The sequence below is a fragment of the Alligator sinensis genome, unplaced genomic scaffold, assembly GCF_000455745.1.
Source record: "Alligator sinensis unplaced genomic scaffold, ASM45574v1 scaffold80_1, whole genome shotgun sequence".
Classification (NCBI taxonomy): Eukaryota; Metazoa; Chordata; order Crocodylia; family Alligatoridae; genus Alligator; species Alligator sinensis.
Window position 1 is genome coordinate 1,718,649 of NW_005842206.1, and position 21,167 is coordinate 1,739,815.

At 41.5% G+C, this 21,167-nt stretch overlaps 1 protein-coding gene across 1 annotated transcript in view; it reads left to right on the forward strand.

Annotated features, from left to right (window-relative positions):
- LOC102388353 (protein diaphanous homolog 3) overlaps window positions 1–21,167 on the forward strand; it is a 435,025-nt gene that overhangs the window by 292,552 nt on the left and 121,306 nt on the right. The window contains exons 24-25 of the mRNA XM_006026725.3: window positions 15,821–15,916; window positions 16,367–16,426. Coding sequence (XP_006026787.1) covers window positions 15,821–15,916; window positions 16,367–16,426 — 156 coding nt within the window. The remainder of the gene's footprint in view (window positions 1–15,820; window positions 15,917–16,366; window positions 16,427–21,167) is intronic.

Genomic DNA, 21,167 nt, shown 5'->3' on the forward strand with positions numbered 1-21,167 from the left:
GGTTGTATAACAGGCTGAAAAAGCTGTAGTTGTATCCAGAGCAGTATCTTGTTGAAATATGTCAACAAGATTAAGGTTCCTGGTTTGATGACGTAAATAATTTAAATAAAAACCTTTTTTCTTATTTTCTGACTTCTCTACAGTAAAAACTGTGCAATAGTTAAGGTGTATTTTTTTAAATCTGAATTAAGAAGGAGGATTGGTGGCATATTGTGCACTAGTCTTTCTGTGCTAAATATTTCTTGTGTCCTCTGTATCCCATGGGAAGTAGAAGTACACGAGGAAAGAATGAAACTGCAGAATTGCCAGGGTTTAGTTTCTTTCAACAGAGTGGGATACAAAAGTTATTTCAGAGTAGCTGAAAACCAATATACACGTTCCCTTGCTTTATGCTGTACATGCATTCCTGGAAAATGGTGCATAACTCAAATTCGCATCTAGGGAACCCACATTACAATGTAACAAATAGGGATACATTTCAAGACCTCGCCTGTACTGACCTGTAGATCCATTTCTACCACTTTTACAAGACAGTTTTGGTACTTGCCAACAGCAGACTGCACACATGCACAGAGCACTATCATAATGGGGACGGCAACTACAGAAAAACGTGTCTCAGACAACGAGTGAGGAGCACAGATCCACATAGGAGACTGTATTTTGGTGCCCGTCATTCCCACAATGCACCGCACAAAGCAGCTGACTATGGGCTTCCACCACACCGATTACATAAGAGTGAATTTACCTCACATATAATACATTTTTGGTATAAAAAGGGTGGTTGTATAATGGAAATCAGCTTGGAGCTTATCAGTATAAGAGCAAATTTGTACATACAGAACCTGCATACAATGAGAGAAATCTGTACTTTCTCCAGTCCTTTGCCATATAATTGTTTTACTATCCACCCTAACATAGTTATTATATTCTAAATCTTATCATCAGATTTATAGTAAGGCAAGAAATATATTGTTAATTTTATATAGACAAGAAAATTTTTTTTTTTTCTTTTAATGTTGATTTCCAAGTTTCTTTCATTAAACAGAAGGAATACTGGAACTCTTACAGCTTATCTAGTACAAAGCAGGGTTTACTATATAGTGGAATTGTGTCAACTTGGAAGAAAATGTGCCATGTTAAAATAAAATGTAATCCTCTTCACTGTACACTTGCATGTTATTATAGACGTTGTGTCACTAACAGCCTAGGAAGACAAATTAAACTAAAAATGTTTTAATTTTCCTCAGTTCTGGAAGAAAAGTTCTCTCTCACTTGAAGATGATAAAAGTAAAATAGAGCTTCCTTTCTGAGTGGCTTTGCTTGTTCAGTGACAGTTTTTGCTAGTAGACCTGTGTCCACTGGCCCTACAATCCTTCAGCAAATAGTGTTCCTGTACGTTCTGATAGTGAAATTATAAAGGGGGTATGGTGCTTTGGGTTACCCAATTTCTTCTATTCACTACAGCAGATGGATCAGGGATCCAGTGGCATACTGATGGGGGGCAGCAGGGGGCCGTGGCCCCTGGGCACTGGCCGGTGGGGGTGCCTCCTGCATTTTGTGTGTGGCCCACCCACCTGCCTGGTGGGTTGTGGCTTTCTTTGGCTGTTCCAGCCAGAAATTCTGACTACCGCCTCTCCCTCTGTGGCCAGTGTACCGCGCTGCTAATTCCCCCGTGGAAGTGCAGTAGGGCAGGAGGCAGGGCCCCACACAGGCTGATTTACCTTGGGCCCCGCACCCTGCTCGGATCATCCTGGAGGGGAGGGACACAAATGCAAGCATTGACCCCCATGTGACAGAGACACATGGTATGTCACTGTGGGGACCTCTCCAAGCTGATATTGACAGGTGCTAGGATCTTTGAAGATTCAAGGGTATGTCAGTACAGTGCAATGCAGAACTGTATAGAAATACCAAAGCTAGCACATTGCTGTACCTGAAAAGAAGCGTTTATTAGCCCAGGTGGAAGGCTGCTTATTTAAAGCTGTACTGCTTCCAGTTTAATTTACCTCATTGAGGTAGCTCTGGTATCTCTGTAAAGCACTGCAGTTTGCCATGCAGATGTATCCTTAGTGCCTTAGATTTTTTAGGTTTACTCTTAGAATTTTTTTGCTATTTTCTTTCTTAATATACCTCTTTCAGCAGTCTTCTTACCTCAGTTTGGGATTATATATTCTACAGTTGATCTGAAGGGGAAGCAGTTAGAGTTTGCTTCTGCTACCATATTTCCCAATTTGACCACTCAAATGAGTGCCTTGCTTAGGGAATGATATTTTCCTTTACGGTGCATGATTTCTATCTCTGTTCTCCCATGAAGTGTCCGAACGAACTCCAAACCTTACTGCTTCAACAGGATCTAGCATCCAAATCCTCCAGTTCTTCAGGTACTGATTCCATGGCTATTTAAAACAGTATCCACAGGGGTCTTTGGGCCTTATACTTGGGGATCTGGGGTAAATTCAAGTGTCTTAGTTCTGCGTATTGAAGATTCCCACATTTAACCCCTTATCCTTCAGGAAACAAAAAACCCTGCCTCTGGCTGAGATACTGTCTTCTACTGGTGGATTTGAAGCAGAATCTTCAGCGCTAGAGGATCTAAGTCATCAGGTTCTAGTCCTTGATGTAGCAGGAACTTACAGGCATGGATTCTTAGTACAGCCAGTCCTAGTGAGAGTACCCTTTCAATCATGTACTTTCAGTTCTGGATAAGAGAATGAAGAAAGATAGAAGGAAGGGCACAGTGATAGAATGGCTTAAGTATTTTGCTACAGATCCAAATAGGGTTGGAAGGGACCTCAAGACTCATGCTGAAGGCTGTCCCACAGGAGACCCAGCTTGTTGAATACCTGGTTGTTGAGCTGAAGAACCAAAGGCAGCTTGAAAGTCATCACTCCCTTATTTGCCATTGGCTACTGTGGGGGGGTCACGTCTAACCCAGTGCACTCTCCTAGGCTCTCGTATATCAGATTGCAATGCCTGATTGTGTAACGGTATTTACCGACTCTCGCCTGCCATGTCTTGATTAATATACGGTGTTATAAGTCAGGAGGTGTCAGTTATTCTCTACCATCGTAATAGCTGGCAATCCATCGTGATGAAGAGGGTCCCCTAGGAACACACCTTTGTTTCCCCTTTTCTGTTTTTCTTGTAAGGCGTCCCATGGGTTGACCTTCAATTCGCAATTATAGCCTATTGCCTTTCAAGTCAAGTTTACAAGGTCCTTTATTTATCAGTTTTTCAATTTATATATCGTCCTGCTGCTAGTAGGATTATCATTACTTCTTTACATCAATTAAACATGAATATCAACTTAAACAAGGTCCAACTCGGATATAAATTTAACTTAACTGAGTACTGTTTATCAATTACTTTGGAATCAGTCCTCCCTTCTTTGCCCTGGGTTCTATTTCTCTATTCCTCATTTTCTTCCCTGGGTGTGGTTCCTCTTCCTCGGGACTTATAGTGACTTCCCTTCTCAATCGCCTTCTTTTCTTTTTCTTATTGGTTAAAGACTTGTCGGACCAGTTACCAGACACGTCCTAAACAACAACTGCCCAGCCTCGATATTCTCAGCATGGGAGGAGAGTTTCCTGGTCCTGTTTTTTCTCTTCTAGAAGACTACCTCTTTAGATTCCCTTGCTGGAGCCTCTCTGTTTAGTAAGTCCCTCTGGTCCTCTTCACTCTCTGGAAGCCTTTTTTGTCGCTTTTTCTCTCTCCTCTCCCCGTCCATAGTTTTTCTCTCCCCGACTCTGCCCCTCTCCTCCTGTCTCCATTTCTCGCCAGCCCCACCTCTCTCTCCCACAGCTCGCCCAAGCATCACGGAGCAGCTGCTCTGGAACCTCCGCTCTCCTCTTGTTCCTTTGTCTTGTTCTTCCTTGGATCTTTCTCCTGCCATGAGTCTTTTGTTTGTTCCCGCTGTCTCTTCACAGCTATATATCCTAGCATGACTTAGCCACACTGGCCCAATGGATTAGCTACACTCAGGACAAACCTTGGACTTGGACTTCACAAGATATAGCTCACCTTTATAGTGCTACACATAATTTTGTCCCTCCAGATCTCTTAAGGTCAGTTCCATAAACACTTCAGAACTTAGAGTGAAAGTTTAGGCCTTTCTTTAATGGTATATCCATTAAGAAAGGTCCTACCTTTAATATAACAAGTGCTTTAGTGCTGGAATTTGGTTTGACTCCTGGTGTTGTTTTCATTTATTCTAATGGTCTGAAGAAAGAATCTACAAGTAAGATAACATTGAATCCTGCATCTGTGGAGTGGATGATAGGCTTGTCTTATATTCTTCGTAAGATCTACCACATGATTTTACTTCGTTCATGGGGGGGAAAAGATCACAAAGGAAATTGAAATTTACTCTGGGCCTTTAAATGCTTTCTCCTAGAACAGCAAAAGACTTACAAGAGTTATTTGTCTCCTGTCAGGTTTTAAGAATAAAAAAGTCCATTAATTTACCTATTGCCTGTGATACAAGTTTGGATCTATAGACTGGCATTACATTGGATCAGGACTGAGATCTTAATTGGTTGCCATTATATCATAGGCATTGATTTCATAGACAACAGGCCAGGTAGGGACCTCAGAAGATCATTGAGTCCAGCCCCTTGCCCCAGGGGCAGGAAGTCAGCTAGTGTCAAATGTTCCCAGCAAGATAAGCATCCAAACATTTTTTTTAGAGTCCAGGATAGGTGCTTGCACCACCTCTGGAAGGAGTCTATTCCAGGCCTTGGGGGCTCAGATAATAAAGAAGTTTTTCCTTATGTCGAGCCTAAAATGGTCTTGGAGGAGTTTGTGACCATTGGACTTTGTCATCCCTTGGGGCGCACTGGTGAACAGGCATTCCCTCAAATCCTGATGCTCACCCCTTGTGTGCTTATAGGCTGCCACCAGGTCACCCCTGAGCCTGCACTTTTCCAAGCTGAAGAGTCCCATGGCTCTCAGCCTCTCTCCATAAGACCTATTCTCTTGCTCTCTGATCATGTGTGTCTCTCTCCTCTGGACTCTCTCAAGCTTCTGCACATCCTTCTTGAATTGTGGAGCACAGAATTGGATACAGTGCTCCAGCTGCAGCCTCACCAAGGCAGAGTACAGTGGGAGGATGACATCCTGAGAGTTATATGCTGAGTTTTAGGTGAGAAGCATCTATGAATAAAAGCCATATTTTTGTTCACTTTACCAGTTGCAACATTGCATTGGTGGCTCATGTTCATCTTGTTGTCACTGATGACCCCCAAGTCTTTTTCGGCTGTGGTGCTAACAAGCGTATATAGGCTAAACCTATAAGCGTGCTGTGGGTTATTTCCCCCGAGGTGGAGTACCTTGCATTTGTCAGTATTGTTTGTATCCACCTACTTTCTAAGCCTATCCAAGTTAGCCTGGATCACCAGCCTATCCTCGGGTGTGGACACTCTACCCCAAAGTTTGGTGTCATCAGCAAACTTGGCCAGTTCACTTCTGACACCAGTGTCCACTTTGTTGATAAAGACATTAAAGAGAACCGGTCCAAGGATGGATCCTTGGGGGACACCACTGGTCATGAAGCGCCATGATGACTCGCTTCCATTGACTATCACTTTCTGGGTCTGGCCCCGGAGCCAATTCCCCAGCCATCGGACTATGATGTAGCCGAGGCCACGGTTGGCCTATTTTTCCATGAGCAGATCGTGGGACATCAGATCAAAGGCTTTTTTAAAGTCCAGATATATGATGTCAATCTCTTCCCCCTTGTCCTGGTGATATGTCACCTGGTCATAGAAGAAGATGACATTGGTCAGGCAAGACCTACCCACAACAAACCCTTGCTGGCTATCCCTCAGGATGTTGCCATCAGCCAGCTTGTCAAGAATAGTCTCTTTGATAATTTTTTCCAGGATCTTTCTAGGGATTGAGGTCAAGCTGATTGGCCTGTAGTTCCCCGAATCTACTTTCTTCCCTTCCTTGAAGATAGGCACCACATTAGCCTTCTTCCAGTCTTCAGGTACTTCACCTGAGCGCCACGAGTTTTTGAATATCTATGGGCTATGACGCCTGCCAGCTCCTTAAGTACTCTGGGGTGCAATCTGTCAAGACCAGCTGACTTGAAGGTATCCAGCCTCTTGAGGTGTTCCTTTACAAAGTCTACACCGATGCTGGGTATAAATTCACCCTCACCTTGGCCGTCCCGCATCCTGCTAGGCAGGACGGTCCCTTTGAGCTGAAGAAAAACCAATGCAAAGTACCCATTAAGCAGGTTGGCTTTTTTCTGGGTGTTGGTTGCCAGTTGCCCCATTTGTTTAGAAGGGATCCAGTGTTACCCTGGCTTTTCTTCCAAATCCCCGTATATCTGAAAAAGGACTTGTTATTGTCCTTCATGCGTGTAACCAGTTGGAGTTCAGTTGTAGTCTTGGCTTTCCTGGTTCACTCCCTACAGGTACGAACCAGTGCAGAATACTCCTCCTTTGTGGTGATTTCCTATCTTCCATCCTTTTTAAGCCTCTCTTTTTAGGCGTAGGAGGTCCACAAGTTCCCTACTGAGTCAAGGGGTTTGTTGTGCCCTTTTGCTACCTTTCCTCTGAGATGGAATGGACATCCCTTGAGCTTTCAGGATCGCTTCCTTAAGGAGCAACCACTCCTCTTGGACTCCTCTCCCTGTCGAGTCATGGCCCTTAGGGCAGTGAAAGTGATCAGCTCATGGTTACTGTCTCCCAGCTTTTCTTCTATTCTTAGGTTGCTGACTAGATCATCTCCTTTAGCCAGTACCAGGTCCAGCATCACTTTACCTCTTGTCAGTCCATAGACTTCTTGTGTCAGGTAGAGCTCGTCCATGCATGTGAGGAAGCTTTGTGATCACTTGGATTTGGCCGAGTGCTCTTCCCGTAAGATGTCCAGGTAGTTGAAGTCTCCCATGACAACCATGCACCGAGAGCATGTAGCCTCAGCCAGTTCCCTGGTGAATTCCTGGTCGAGGTCTTGTTCCTGGTTAGGAGGTCTGTAGTAGACTCCTACCATTGTGTCTTCTGTGCCACATTCCCCGTGTATTTTAACCAAGAGGGTCTCCAGTCATCCTCCCTGGGTGCCAATGTCAGCTTGCAGTGACGTGTAGCTTTCCTTAGAGCTACACCCCCACCCCTTTTTTCTGCATTATCTCTCCTGTACAGGGCATAGCCGTCTATACCTGTGGCCCAGTCATACGTGGAGTCCCACCAGGTCTCCATTATCCCTATGAGATCATAGTCATTCATGTTTAGCAGGAGGACCAGTTCCTCCTGTTTGTTCCCGAAGCTCCTGGCATTGGTGTACAGACATAAAAGCGGCCTGTTGGAAGCCCTAGGCTTCCTTTCATTCCCAGGAGAACACAGTTCCAGGGCTGGGGTAAGAGTGGATTCCCTTGGGTGCCCTAACCTGTTGGTTTTGTAGTAGTTGCCTAGCAGGCTTGCTTTGGTGGTTGTCCCCCCCCCCCCCACCCCAAGCAGGCTTCATTTAAAGCCCCAACGAGCGGGTCAGCTATTCTGGGTGAGAAGAGTTTCCTCCCCAGTGAAGTGAGGTGGAGGCAGTCTCTTCCCAGCAGACCACTGCCTCTCACCAAAGAGTGGGCTGTGATCATGGAAGCTGAAGCCTTCATGATGACACAAGCGCTGCAGTCTTCGGTTGACAACCTCTATCTGTCTCTCCCTCCTCAGCCCATGACCCATAACTCGGAGGATCAAGGAAAAAGCAGTCTGTGCCCCCAACCCCCTAAACCCCACTCCCAGAGCCCTGTAGCCACTCATGACCAGACTGGGATTGCTCCGATATGTGTCATTTGTGCCCATATGGATAAGGAGCATAGGATGGTGGTCGGAGGGCCACATAAGCTTTGGGATCCTCTCTGCTACATCCCAGATACAGGCCCCCGGGAGGCAGCAGACCTCCTGGGCTAAGGGGTCAGGGTGGCAGATTGCTCCCTCAGGAGGGAGTCTCGCACAAAGACTACTCTGCGTTTCATCTTAGGGAGAGTAGAAATGGTAGCCGTTGGTGAACCTCCCTTGCCTGCAGGAGCTGGCAACTCTGCATGCTCTGCTGGAGCTGCAAGAGGTTCATACCTGTTGCATAGCTCCAGAGGGGAGGAGACCCTGGTGCAGTGGGCCTTGGGACTCTTAACCACCTTGTTCCAACCCCCTGGCTGGACAGTGTGGGAGATCCTCTTGTCCTGGAAGGTGACCTTAGTTGACCTTCAGCCTTCATGGGGTGAAGGGCCTGGCAGTAGGAGTTGATCTCCTGGTCTCCATCCCTGATGGCACACAGTCTCTGGACTGCTGTCTGGAGCTCTTCTGCTGCTGTCTCAGAGACTCCAAAGTGGAGCAGACCTTGCAAGGGGAGGTGGCCATGCTTTAAGTCCCATATGCCTGGAATCATGCCAGGCAGCCCCCACAGCTGAGAGCCAGAGGCTTTGTCTGTGTGGAGCCTGGAACCATAGGTTCCATCTGGGTGGAGACCTCAGAAGTGCCAGAGGGAGAGGTCTCAGACTCCTTGGGGTGCGGTGTGTGCCCATCCACATTGCACCAGTGGTAGTGCGGCTACTGCTGTGCTAACCTTCCCTTGGGGCTCGCTGACAGAGCCTTGGGCCTTCTTGCTCACCCTCCTGCATGAACTCCCACGCTAACTTACATGCCAGGCCCAGAAGCATGCCTGTCTGTGTGTCCTGTTCACACAGCTCTGGTCACGTGCCTCCCTATGGGGCTAGGAGAAGTAGGAGCTGGCGGGGGGGGTGGCGGGGGGAGCGTGACCCTTCTCAGCTCCTCTCAGCTGCCACCCCACAGCTGGACTAAGTCCCTCCCACCACATGCCCCTTCTTACCTCCGGATAGGCCGGGGCTCCTTGGGGGTCCTCTTGATGGATCCTGGGGGTCCCGGGGCTCGTGGGGGTGCAGTGGGCTTCCGCCCATGCATCTCTTGCCGGAGCTGGGGGCCAAGTGCGGCTTCTGTTGTTTTTTAAACTGATCACTTGTACAGAAGGGCCCGCCAGCACTGCACCACTCTTGGGAGGTGGGGGGGTCCCTCCCCCCACTGAAGGAGGGGACAGGAGAGTGCCCCCCCTTATACTGACTCGCACACCAGGTGACTGGTCATGTGGCTCCCTGGGGGGTTGGACCAAGTAGGAGCAGGGGGCGGGACATGACCCTCCTTGCCTCCTCTCAGCTGCCTCCCTGCAGCTGGGTTAAGTCCCACCCACCACAGGCCTCTGCTTACCTCTGGGTAGGCCGGGACTCGTCGGTGTCCTGGGGGTCCTGGGAGCACAACAGGATTCCGCCCATGCATCTCTTGCCGAAGCTGGGGACCAAGTGAATGAGTACTAGAGCGAGTGATAAAGAGATGTTTCATGCAAGTCATAGTGATGCAGATATGAAGACACTTAGCTATGCAGATACCCATTACCTATATTACAGGAATCCATGCCCTCCTAAAGGTCAAAGGAAGCTTCGTACATAGGACCTGGTACTGCTAGACTTGAAAGATTTGCATTGATTCCATGTACACTATTAAAAAAAACTATGTGACTCATTGAATACCCGAAGCCTAATTAGACGTTTCCTAATGATAAATGTAGAAGTCATTTACCTATCCCTTCAAAAGGTGCTATTCAGATTCATAAACTGGAAGTCACAGTGGTTCCAACATTTAAAAGTTTCTATCCATGGGCATCTGTACATGTGTTTGCACTGCAGCACCAGCTGCTTTTAAAAGTGGCCAGCGCTGCGGCACATGCAGTTGTTTAAGTGGCGAAATGCGCATCAGCACTGAGAAAATGATGGTGGCATGCTTTTGAACTAAAACACTTCGAAGGTGTTCAAAAGCATACTGCAGCCATTTTCTGTGCACTAATGCGTATTTTGCCACTATGCATCTGCATGCGATGATTAATCGAGTCTGCTCCAACCTGCCAGGTCTCCAGCGTGTCGCAGGACAAAAAAGGTCTGTGTATAAATGCCCCATTTCATTAGGAGAGACCTCTCATTCAGTGGTCAGTATGCAGGGATCCTTACTTAACATCACTCTTTCAGTTTTAGAAGTAACATTACGCTTGTCAAATCTATTGGGAGTATTAGGCCGTGTCCAAAAAGGCTGACAAAATCTATTGGTTGTCCTATAAGGGAGGGACTGTGATTTTTTTTTCTATATGCACTCAGCTTTTGACTCATTTGTGGTATCTGCAGCTGTTCATGAGGAGACAGGGAGTCCAGTGACTTGGGTCTGTACAATCCTGGTTTCAGGACTTAGCTAAAGCTATGGCATATGTATTCTTTATAGACAATCCTTTCTTTAAACCCACAGTCTGGTCCCAAAAATCAGAACAAATGTGATCCCCACAGTCCCCTAAAAGATATGCATACAAGAGAGATGACTTTTCTTTATACAGTGTAAATATTGTTCTAACAAAACTGCTTGCTAATTCTTATTTTCTTCAATCCATTCTTTGAAAATGTATCTACTGTATCTATATTGAAGAAGAAATGAATGATCTTAATGATGTGCTGGCCACCTTTCTTTGCACGGTAGGTCATAAAGACAAGGTCACCGGGAGGCCCTATTCCAGATTCATGCCTGGTTTCAGGTTTCCACTTATCTTGATGTGTAGAGACCCGTTCCTAGCACTAATGGAAATTTACAAAGCAACAACTTGCAACTTTGTGCTTCTTGGATTCAGCATTGCACTTTAGATACTAAGTCTAGAAAAAAAGTTAAATGAGCTTCTCAGTCTTTATCCCTCTGTTGAAGCACACCTTGTTAAGTTGCCAAGAGCCCTTGAGGAAGAAAAGTATTATATATCTCTTGAGGATTGCTTATTCATTCATTCTTTATTCTTTCCCACTTCCCCATCTACCTTTAGAAGTTATATAATATCAGGACCCCAAACCCTGGGAAAAGGGTTTGAGACATTTGGAGGAAGTGTGTACTATTCCCTTAGTGCTGATGTCAAACTCGTGTGAGGTATCTTGTGTACTGCCAGTGGATTCAACTCCTCAGAGCAGTTCAGCCAATTACATAGTTTCCTTCAAATGGAAATATACCGACTCAGAAAAGCAATTATTACTTATAGGAAGCCTTTGTTTCTCTCATATTATATAGAGGCTTTTGATGAGTAAGTGGAACAGAGAATGTTAAGACCTACCAGTCTTAACCTTAAGAACTTTTTTCTTAAGGTTCACAGTTTGTTTATGCCTTTGCATCATTTTTCTCTTTAAATGGGGGAAGAGAGGAGTTTTCTTTTACTGAAAGGTATCTCTTCCCCATCCTAGTTGCAGTTATGATGACAGTATATGAACAATAGAAGGAAAAAAAAGATAGATGTTTGATACTTGGAAGCCAACTTTATGGGTTGATCTTGTCAGTTAATTACAGTATAACAAAGAGCTGTATCTAATTGCCATGTCATCAATTAGATCCCAATGGAAACTGACAGTCTAACTCCCTGGTCTCAGATGAAGTTCTTTTATTGCACAGCTGGATTAGGCAATGTTGACAGCACATGTGTTAAATTATTCCTGAATTGTTGCTCTGAAGTTTGACTAGCACTTGTTAGAAAAGATTTGCAGCATTCTGAGATAGCCAAACCTAAAAGAAAAAAAGTGTTCATGTATAATCCCACTAAGTAGATGTTATTTTTCTGGTAAATGAATTTGTGCCATCTTTAATGTGAATTCTATTATTTCTTTGGATGAAGGCTTCTTAGTTTTTAGAAAATTAGGGGTGTTTTAATAAATTGAAATTATTTTTTCAAATTTTTTCCAAAGTAATCTTGTAGCAACAGAATATTTCATGTTTAAACAAACTACCTAGTAACAGGGTTCATACTGATGTATAATTAGTCACTAATTATTCAAAGTATGCTAATTTTTAGGTTAGCACTTTACATGCACGATCTTGTGTTCTTAGTGTAGAAAGAGTCAGTGTCAGGGGTACTAACACCAGTGATCTTGTATTTCTGCTTATGGAGAATTGGTATCTCTGGTATAGTAATGCTTACTATTTTTGTTGCTCTTGGTTTTAAATTTATTTATAGTTGATTTTGCACTGAGATACTGAGGGGGACTACTGAGGGGGCTTTAGGGGACTACTTAGCAACTGTGCTGGCAGGTGTACTGGTTTACACATAGGATGGGTGGTATTTCTATAGCAGGTGTAGTTATTTTAACTAGCTGTGGTCTGAAAGTGCATGTAAGCCCCATGTACCTTGAAGGCAGGGAAACAGATTAGTTCAGGCTTTAGAAAAAAGCAGGTGAACCAACTGTATTTATTTACAATTCAGTTTAAGTAACATTTCTTTCAAAGTATTAGAGCTAATAGTGAAAAGTTAATGTGTTAGGGGAGATTGTTATGATGAGCCCCAAATCAAAAAACCCTCCAAGTTGTTGGGCCCGAAATGAAGGCTACTTAGACACAGGCAAGTAATGAAGCAATTAGTTTCAATTTAATTGGCTAATGCATGTCAGTCCCATCAGCCATATTCTTTTGAACAGTCAGCACTAGGCCTTGAAGCACCACATTCTCTCTTACAGAATTGGAATAAACAAGGCAATCACACAGACATGATATATTTTGGACTAATGTAGCTGCTTACAAGTCAACTATGATTACTAGATCTGGAAATACAAAGTTGGCAGTAGGTTAGTTTGAATGGTAATTTAAGACTAGAGAAACTACTCCAACAGTCCACAGGAATTTGTCGCAGTTGGTTTAAAAGTTTGGCAGGCAATATTTTTGGTTTTGAGTGCATTAAAAAATGTCTGTTGTTAACAATCAGTAAAAATAGTCTGCTGTTTTTTGCATTGCCATCTAACAAGATATTCTTAGTAATAGTGGGGGTAGGAGTGTCTTTTGGATTGCCTGCTGTAGTTGAAAACACCTATGAAATATTGCAAATTGTCTTAATTAGTTGAACTTTTGGGACTAAACTTTCAAATTTGTTTGCATAAATTGTTACTTATATCTATATATAGGTATGTGTAGATTATAAATTGATAATTGTGTTGTATGCTGATTCAGAGTATATATACACTACTGGGTTGTGTTAGAGCAGCAGTTCCCAATCTGTGGTATGGGTATCACCAGTGGCATACAAATAACCTGTCAGCGGTATGTGTTAACTGATTTATTGTAAGTACTTTATATGACAAAAAATTGCTGGTGGTACTTAAGATTGTATCGTTTTAAATTAGTAGTGCACAATCTGTTGGAGTTTGCGAAGTACTGTGTTAGAGAGTACCACAGGGAAGCACATCACATTCATTCAGTGCTTGCTAAATGCTGAATAAGTGTTGGGCGCAGGTCAATAAACACTCTGTTTTGGTTGTGCTTATTAGATCAGCACATGCCAGTATGTATACACAGTACTAAGAGTTAATTGGCATGTGTGCAGTGCCTCTTTATGGTGGCTACATGACATCTGTTTAATGCATAGGTGAAAGCTAAATAGGCATGTCATGCTTTATTGTGGCTTTCCTTAGCAGCCCTAGTCCAGAGCTGGCGAAACACGAAAATTGGAGACAAATTCCTTACAAAAGAAATCAAAATACAGACATTAGTATCCAACTGTTGGCACAGAAATTAGAAAATGTGGGTCTTACTGTGCGTCTTTTGGACAGAAAAAATTATTTATTGATTCTTTTGTGTGTGGTGATTCAGTTACTTAGTTTGCAGATATATCTATACCAAAGGAAAAGGACTAGAAAAGTTGTTTTTGCACCCCCAGGTTTCTTTTTCTATTTATTATTGATGAGCCGTTTGAAATGTTCATCTATAACCAAATTTGTACCTACAACACAAGTGTGAAAAATGAATAGCACTTTCTAATAGTATTAATTATTTTATTATGAAAAGTTTTGTTTCATTAATTACAGTAGTCCTATTTAATTATTTAAAGTCTACATTAAGACACACAGTGCAAAATATAGTAGTAGATTATACTCTGGAATAGTAGATTATACTCTGGTTGTTTTGAAGTGTTCTTAATTTAGTACTTGCCCAAGTAACTATCAAATCTATTGGTTTTGTTAGGTTTGTTTATGGTCTGATATCTTGTGCTAGTAGCAAATGTTGTATTGTGAGAAAGAGATGGGATTCTTTATTTTTTGCCCTAAACAAATATGAAATATTGGATTTTAAACTGCCACAATTTAGTATTGCCTACTTCCTGTACCAGATAATTGAAACTTCCATATTCTGGGGGTAAGGAAACCATCTTTTGCTACTATTTGACATTAAAGACGGTCTTAACTTCATCTGAAAAAAGGTCTTAAGCTCATTAAGCTTTGGTCAGCATACTTAATCAACATCTCATTTGATTTAATCAACCCAATTATTACCTCTTGTAGCAGCATCCCCTCTTCCTGTCTCTTTCCCGTTATATAATCTTTTCTCTTTACCAGTCCATTCATAGCATCTGATGGAACAGGTTGTTGCCTGTGAAAGCTCATGCCTCTCTGAAAAGTTAATTTCTAAGGTATTGCCCTGCCCTACCTTTTGTCTGATTTCAAGCTAACATGGCTAGTCACCTCTCTGGTCCACCTATAAATATCAAATAGGCTGTTGGTACAACAGAGAATTTTTAATTCATTTTAAAATGGAATACTGCAGTCTTTGTTGTGATTGTTCGACATGGTAGTCAGGCTGAAAAACTGGCATTTTATTTCTCCTTTTTAACTTTTATTCAGGCAAATTTAGAAACAGAGCTCCAACACTGGAATAACACTCAAGTTAGGATTATTACATACTTCCAAAAGAAAAAAATATACAATTCTCCTAGTGTATTTAAATATCTGAACTCTTTTGAAATGAGCAAAATATTTATCATAGAGAACTCAAGCTTACAGTTTTCCTTAACATTTTGAAGTAGCTAATATTCTGAAGTAAGTTCATACACCTTCAGTGCTAGACATGATGACGCTTGCTGTATATGCTGATTTTCAGCTCTAAATTTCACTCCACAAGCTCACTTGTCCTTCTTGGTGTTGTCATTCCCTTCTGCTTGCTCAAGTGCTTTTCCAAACACCTTATCAGATATCTTTGTCAGTGCCCCCCATGCTGAATGAATATTGCCCTGTATGTTACTCTCATTTGCTGTTTTGCAGAGTTTCAGAGTCTAGTCTGTTATAAGCAATACAACAAATGCAGTTTTAAAACAAGATCTCTTTTATTTTAAAGAAAATCCTATTACTGTATCTTTTTAAAATAAAAAGTTTTCAAAACATACCTATCTAAAGCTTCTCAGATGCTAAATTAAGTAAGGCACTCACAGCTTATAACAGAAAATATAATATCTCCTTGAATGCCATGCTCATTCTTTGGCTATAACATACAATCTAAAGCAAATTACTCTGTAGAAATTGTGCCATGTGTTTGTACTCTTATATTCCATTGTTCTCTTGAGATTTTCTTTACAGAACAGTAACTCAAATTATAATTTTTGTCTGATATGGAAAATCTTTCTTGGAAACAGGCTCACAAGAAATTAGTTTCATGGCAAACTGCATGATGTCATATGGTATCATAAAGGGTTCAGAAACAGAATTGTGAATGGAGTTATATTCCACTTGAAGTTATTGTTGAATATAACTATAGAAAAGATGGGTGCAAATCAAACAAATTTCGGTCTACTTTACTGCACATCGACATAGCACAAACAGTAATGAGAGTGACTTCCTTATGACAGCTAATTTATGAGCAAGTTAAATGCCGTTTGAAATTTTAAATTACTGATATAGGCACAGGTCATTATTTTTTACGATCATATATGCTTTGACATTGCTGCAGTAACCCTGAGGGTTTGATGGAATTCCCTCCAACTCTTTTTACAGAAGGTGAGGAGACGGGAGTGATGGATAGTCTGCTGGAGGCCTTGCAGTCAGGTGCTGCTTTCCGAGACCGGAGAAAACGAATACTGAAGCCTCAAGGTGAATATTATACCTGTTTCATGTTACTTTCTAGAGACTTATGACACGGAACATTTTTTGTTTAAAAGCATCTTGAGTCCAGTGCTACAGGCTACAACTCCTTAAAGTGCCAGCAGCCTGCTTAATACTCTTCTTCCAATGACATATTTCTCAGAGGTGCTCGTTCCATTTGGCTGATGTCAGTACTACTTTGGAAATCAGTGTACTGAACTTAACATAGCCTGAATATTATGACAAGACTCTTCTATAGAACCATATGCACTTTATCTCTTCGGGGATTATAGTAGTGTAATTAAATGGGAAGTAAAAGTCATAACATTCTCTACTGAGTCAAATATTTCACTGGTACTAAACACTGCTCTGCTCCCAGAAATAAAACCAAAAACAAGCAATATATTAACATCTCTGAAAGTTATGTATTACATTTCTTTTGTTTTCTTGCTTTTACAGACATACCGCAAAATCTGAGCCCAGCCACTCAGAGGCCTGTTCTGAAAGCTTGTAACCATGGTAATAACCCATATTCATAAACTGCATGCTCTTCTTATCTCAGCTTATCTTGTTGATCTGTGCTTTCAGAAGACTGCAGTGATATTTTCAGTTTTCCATAGTATTGGAATAGTGAAATGAAGTATTAGAACTTAGTTGTTTAAGGATAATCTGCCTACTGTATTGCATCCTTAAACTGATCACATGCCAAACTGATCTATTCTTTGCTCTTCATTTTAGTTTTCATTTTGTTTTAGCTATAGAATTTTGCTGTGTCTGCCAACACAGCTGCAGCAAAATATCAATAATGGTGGATAAGAGATTAATTTGCCTTCGCCCTATTTATCTTCATTTGTCAGGTTTTTTTGAATAGCAGAGTGGCAGCAGGGTATACCCTACTAACATCGTATTAGGTATTAATTTGATAAAATAAAAGTAATATCGTATCAGCAAAGTGACAGCAAGCTAAAGAACAGTGTCACAGAAGACTTCATGATCAAACATTGCTAGTAAGCATGGCCCTGAGGTAATTTCTTTATTTGTTTAAATTACATCCATGAATTTGCCCAATGAACTGGATGGGGACTACTTAAATGCTCAAAATTAAAGTCAGGATCCAGGGTCCTTATTTTTAATGCCTGCCTTGTGTTAGATAATAAACATAATGCTGTTACATTATTGTTAAGTGTGCAAAGAAAAAAAACCAACTTGTTTTCAATCACTGAAATTAGTCATCTCAATATGAAGTTTTCATACTTGGCATCACTCTTAAAGCATTTTTAAGTGAAACTTGACAAAATGGCTCTGGCATTTTTTGTTAATAATTTTTTTTTTCATCTTTTGGTGGGGAAATGGCTAAGATAACTACTCAAAATAAATGGTAAAGGGGATGCCATCAGAGCTTATTGAGGGTTTAATTATTCTTCTTATGTTAGTCATTATTTTCTTAAACATCTGTAACAGGAAAGGATTTACGAGCAGTCAGAATTTAAATAATTATTTATTAATGTCATTGAAGTAAAATTTTCATAATTGATTATAGAATTGTTACTGTTCACAATTATTTTTTGGTTGAACTATACATTTCTTCATGAAAATGTTTTTTTCTTTTCAGTCAATTGTTCTCTGTCTGATGTCATGGTATAATTTTCTAATTGGAAAGGATTTTTCAAACATGAGTTGTAGTTTTTTCAGTGTGAGAGCTTTACATTCTGAAGAATTTTATTTTGATTTAAGGATCTGATAGGTACAATAAGCAGACAGGATGAAATTCATGACTAAGGATTTGACATTCATTTCAAATATTTGTTTAGGAGGTAAAACTTGATAATCCAACTCTAAGTTTTAGTTTGTAGTCACTTTCCTATTTATTATTAAATTCTTGTTTTAAAGCAAAGTCAGAGCTATTTTTCTGTATTGTCAGTTCTGGAAAAGGAGAAGAAAACTGTAACCCTACTTCTAATAGATTATGGGTAGAGGTGTAGTTAATTCGTGGTTTCAAAGAAACTGCAAAAAATAGCATTGTCTGCAATCACCAGGAAACATTGTATTGGCCATGATTTTCCATGAAATAAACCTAACATCCCCAGTATATTATTCATATAGTACACTGTTTTAGAATGTCCCAATACTTCCCCCAATACAAAGATAACATGACAATCACTGCAGCCATAGATTATGTGATTGAGAGTTACCATCTGCTAGTGTTGTAGCCTAAGTGAAGGTGCCATTTAGTGACGTGAAAATGTTTCTGTTAAGGTTGGCGTTAATTAGTATTTCTAAACTTTTTGTACAATGTTACATATAATAAATTATGATGATTGTTACAATTTGTATTGTATATACATTTATATCTATAATGTATTTAGATTTAAATGTAAGATTTAGATATATAGTAATATGATAAATTATATAATTTATTTTCTGCAGAATTTGCCATTAAATTATATGGTATATGCCAGTCAGTGGTGAGGGGTAGGACCACTCGGAAATGCCTGCAAAATCAGCTCTTTGTACTGTGACCAAGCTGCAAAAATTGCTTTGTTTCACCACAAGTTAAGTGATCCCTAATTATGGGTTGTAGCAGCAAGTATGGCTTTTTGACATCTCTTAGACTGTGGACTCACTAGTGCTATATTTTGAGCCAGCTATGGCTATCATGCTTACAGCTTCTCCTAATTCCACTCATAATTATTCATGCTTGACATTCAGATGGTAATTTGTGGTAATCATCTGCTTTGAGTTCATCTTTTAAGACTCTATAGCGTAACTTACTCACTAACCAAAACATATACATATATATAATGTTTTTAATTTTATCTTCCTAAGTTTTTGGAGTGCCTTATATTTAATTCAGTTATGACGGTTTTTTTCGGAAGACAAATCCCGGATTTGTTTATGCCATCTTTGTTTTGACTATTTATCACCAAGAAAATATATATCAGATTTCCCAGGCAGATTTGTGCCTGATGTAGTGATACGGTCCTTGCTCTCAAACTCATCTGTGTAACTGGTTAGTTACACTAGGGAAGTAATTATCAGACCAAGAATTTTAATTAAAAAAATTAAAAGCTCACTTAATATTCCTCCTATATAGGAGCTAAAGTAATTTTATGGTTAAAAATTAGTAACCCAAATTCTTCTTCTTTTTTTTTTTTTTTTGTTTCCCCATCTGTTTTAGAAGTTAGGATTATAGGCTGTTCAGTCTCATTTTACAATATAGAACCTATACAAGGAGTATCACTTGCCAATTGTTCTAAATTGGAATCATATGTACTAGTAAACTTCAATAGCTGCTTGGTTGCGTATTGATTTAATATTTGTCCTCAACATAACATAGAAACAAATGGATGCCAGAGATTGTCTCAATGCAGTAAAAGCCACAATCTTATCTTGAACTAAAACAAGGGGGAAATATTAGGGACTGGGGCTGAAGGTCAAGTACTTCTCTTGTTTGTCCCTGGTAATGAAGACTAACAGCTTCACCAATAATAGATGTGCTTTGCTAATACATGTTCCAGAGACATATCTAGAATCAACTCCCTGAAACACAATGCAGTCAAAGAGAATTATGAGCAAAGCTTGAAAAAATTAATTCACCCATTTGTGCGGGGCAGATAACGAAATTTATTGGGCAAGTGCCATCCACTTCTGTTTAATTTAGCTATCATGTAAAAACCAAAGTAGGTGGGTTTTATTTTGGTTTGTTTAGTTCCTTATAGTTAAAAACTATTTTCCAAATAAACAGAATATAAATCAGTGAGGGAGAGAGTGGGACAGGGGCAGAAGCAGGGCCTGGAGGCGCTGCCCAGCCAAGGCAGTGAATGGGACCCCAGGGCCAGGGTAGGGAGCGGGAAGGATCTGTGAGCAGCTTGTCCCAGGGGATAAGCATCCCTGTGCTTAAAAATGATGGCGGGGCACTTGAACTAAAGCTCATTTTATGAGGTTTAGTTCAAGTGCCACCGCCACCATTTTTAAGTGCAGAGACACTTTTAGGAGCAGAACTGAGCAGGGTGAGAGCAGAGGCGCGATGCCTGCTGCAGGCTTGTGGCACTCTGCTCTGCTGCCTTTGCCCTAGGAGCTGCACGCTGGCTACACATCCCTTGCCCATCCAGCAACAGGAAGCACAACTCACCACGACTACTGCAGCTGAATGGGCAGGGGGCATGCAGGCAGTGTGCTGCTCTTGGGGCAAAGGCAGCAGGGCAGGGAGCCCCGAGCCCACAGCAGGCAGCTCACCTCTGCCCTACATACAAATCTGGTGGAGGGGGCTCGTGCCACCCCATGCCACCCCTGGGGTGTGTGCAGCGGTGAGGAGCTGCCCCCCCCGGAACAAGCCACTCACAGCTCCATCCCTCTCCCCACCTGGGTCCCAGGGTCCCATTCACCACCCTGGCTGGGCGGTGCCCCTAGTCCCTTCCCCTGCCCCACTCTGTCCCTCACCATGGGGGCCTCAATCTGCTCCCTCCCCATGCTCCTTCCCTCCCCTATGCTTTTCTCCTCCACACACTTACCTGCAGGGAGCTGCTGTCCACACTGCCTAGCTGCGTTCTAGGCCATGTTCATGCTGCAGCTGCACACATGCACGGGGCATACAGGGGCCCCAGCCAGAAGGCATATTGTATTGGTGAAATTATTGGCTACACTGTCCATAAAAGCTGATAGTTGATAATGTTAATTTTCCTTTCATCGGTGCCGATATGATATAGTACCGATATATCAGTGCACCTCTAGTATAATTATCAAAAATCATTCTTTACATTGTCTTAATATAGCGTGCAAAATGCATCTCACAAAAAGTTGGCTAACTACTTATAATTGGTTAGTCATAGATAATTAGCCATCCTTGCCATTCTCCTGGAAGTGGTGTATTAATCAGATTTTACTGTGTAACAAAATGTGTGTCTTGATAAGGTTCCTTTCTGTCATCTCAGCTAGGAACTCTATGGGACTGGAAAAACTGACTTATTGGCAGACAGTGGTAATACTGCTCCATATTAATGATTTGATTTTGGTGGTGTGGGCACTATAGGTGATCCTCAGTAATTCAGCCACTTGTTATCTAAACTATTTTGGCACAATAGCTAGCAGGTATTACTTTGGTGTGTGGCTCAGGGCTCCTGCTTACTTCTACTTGGTAGCTATTGAATTGGTAGATGTATTGAAAATATTGGTATTTTTACAGGCCACACCACAATCATAGAATCATAGAAGTAAAATAACTATACTGAAATGTCATTACTATATGATAGTGCATTGATAT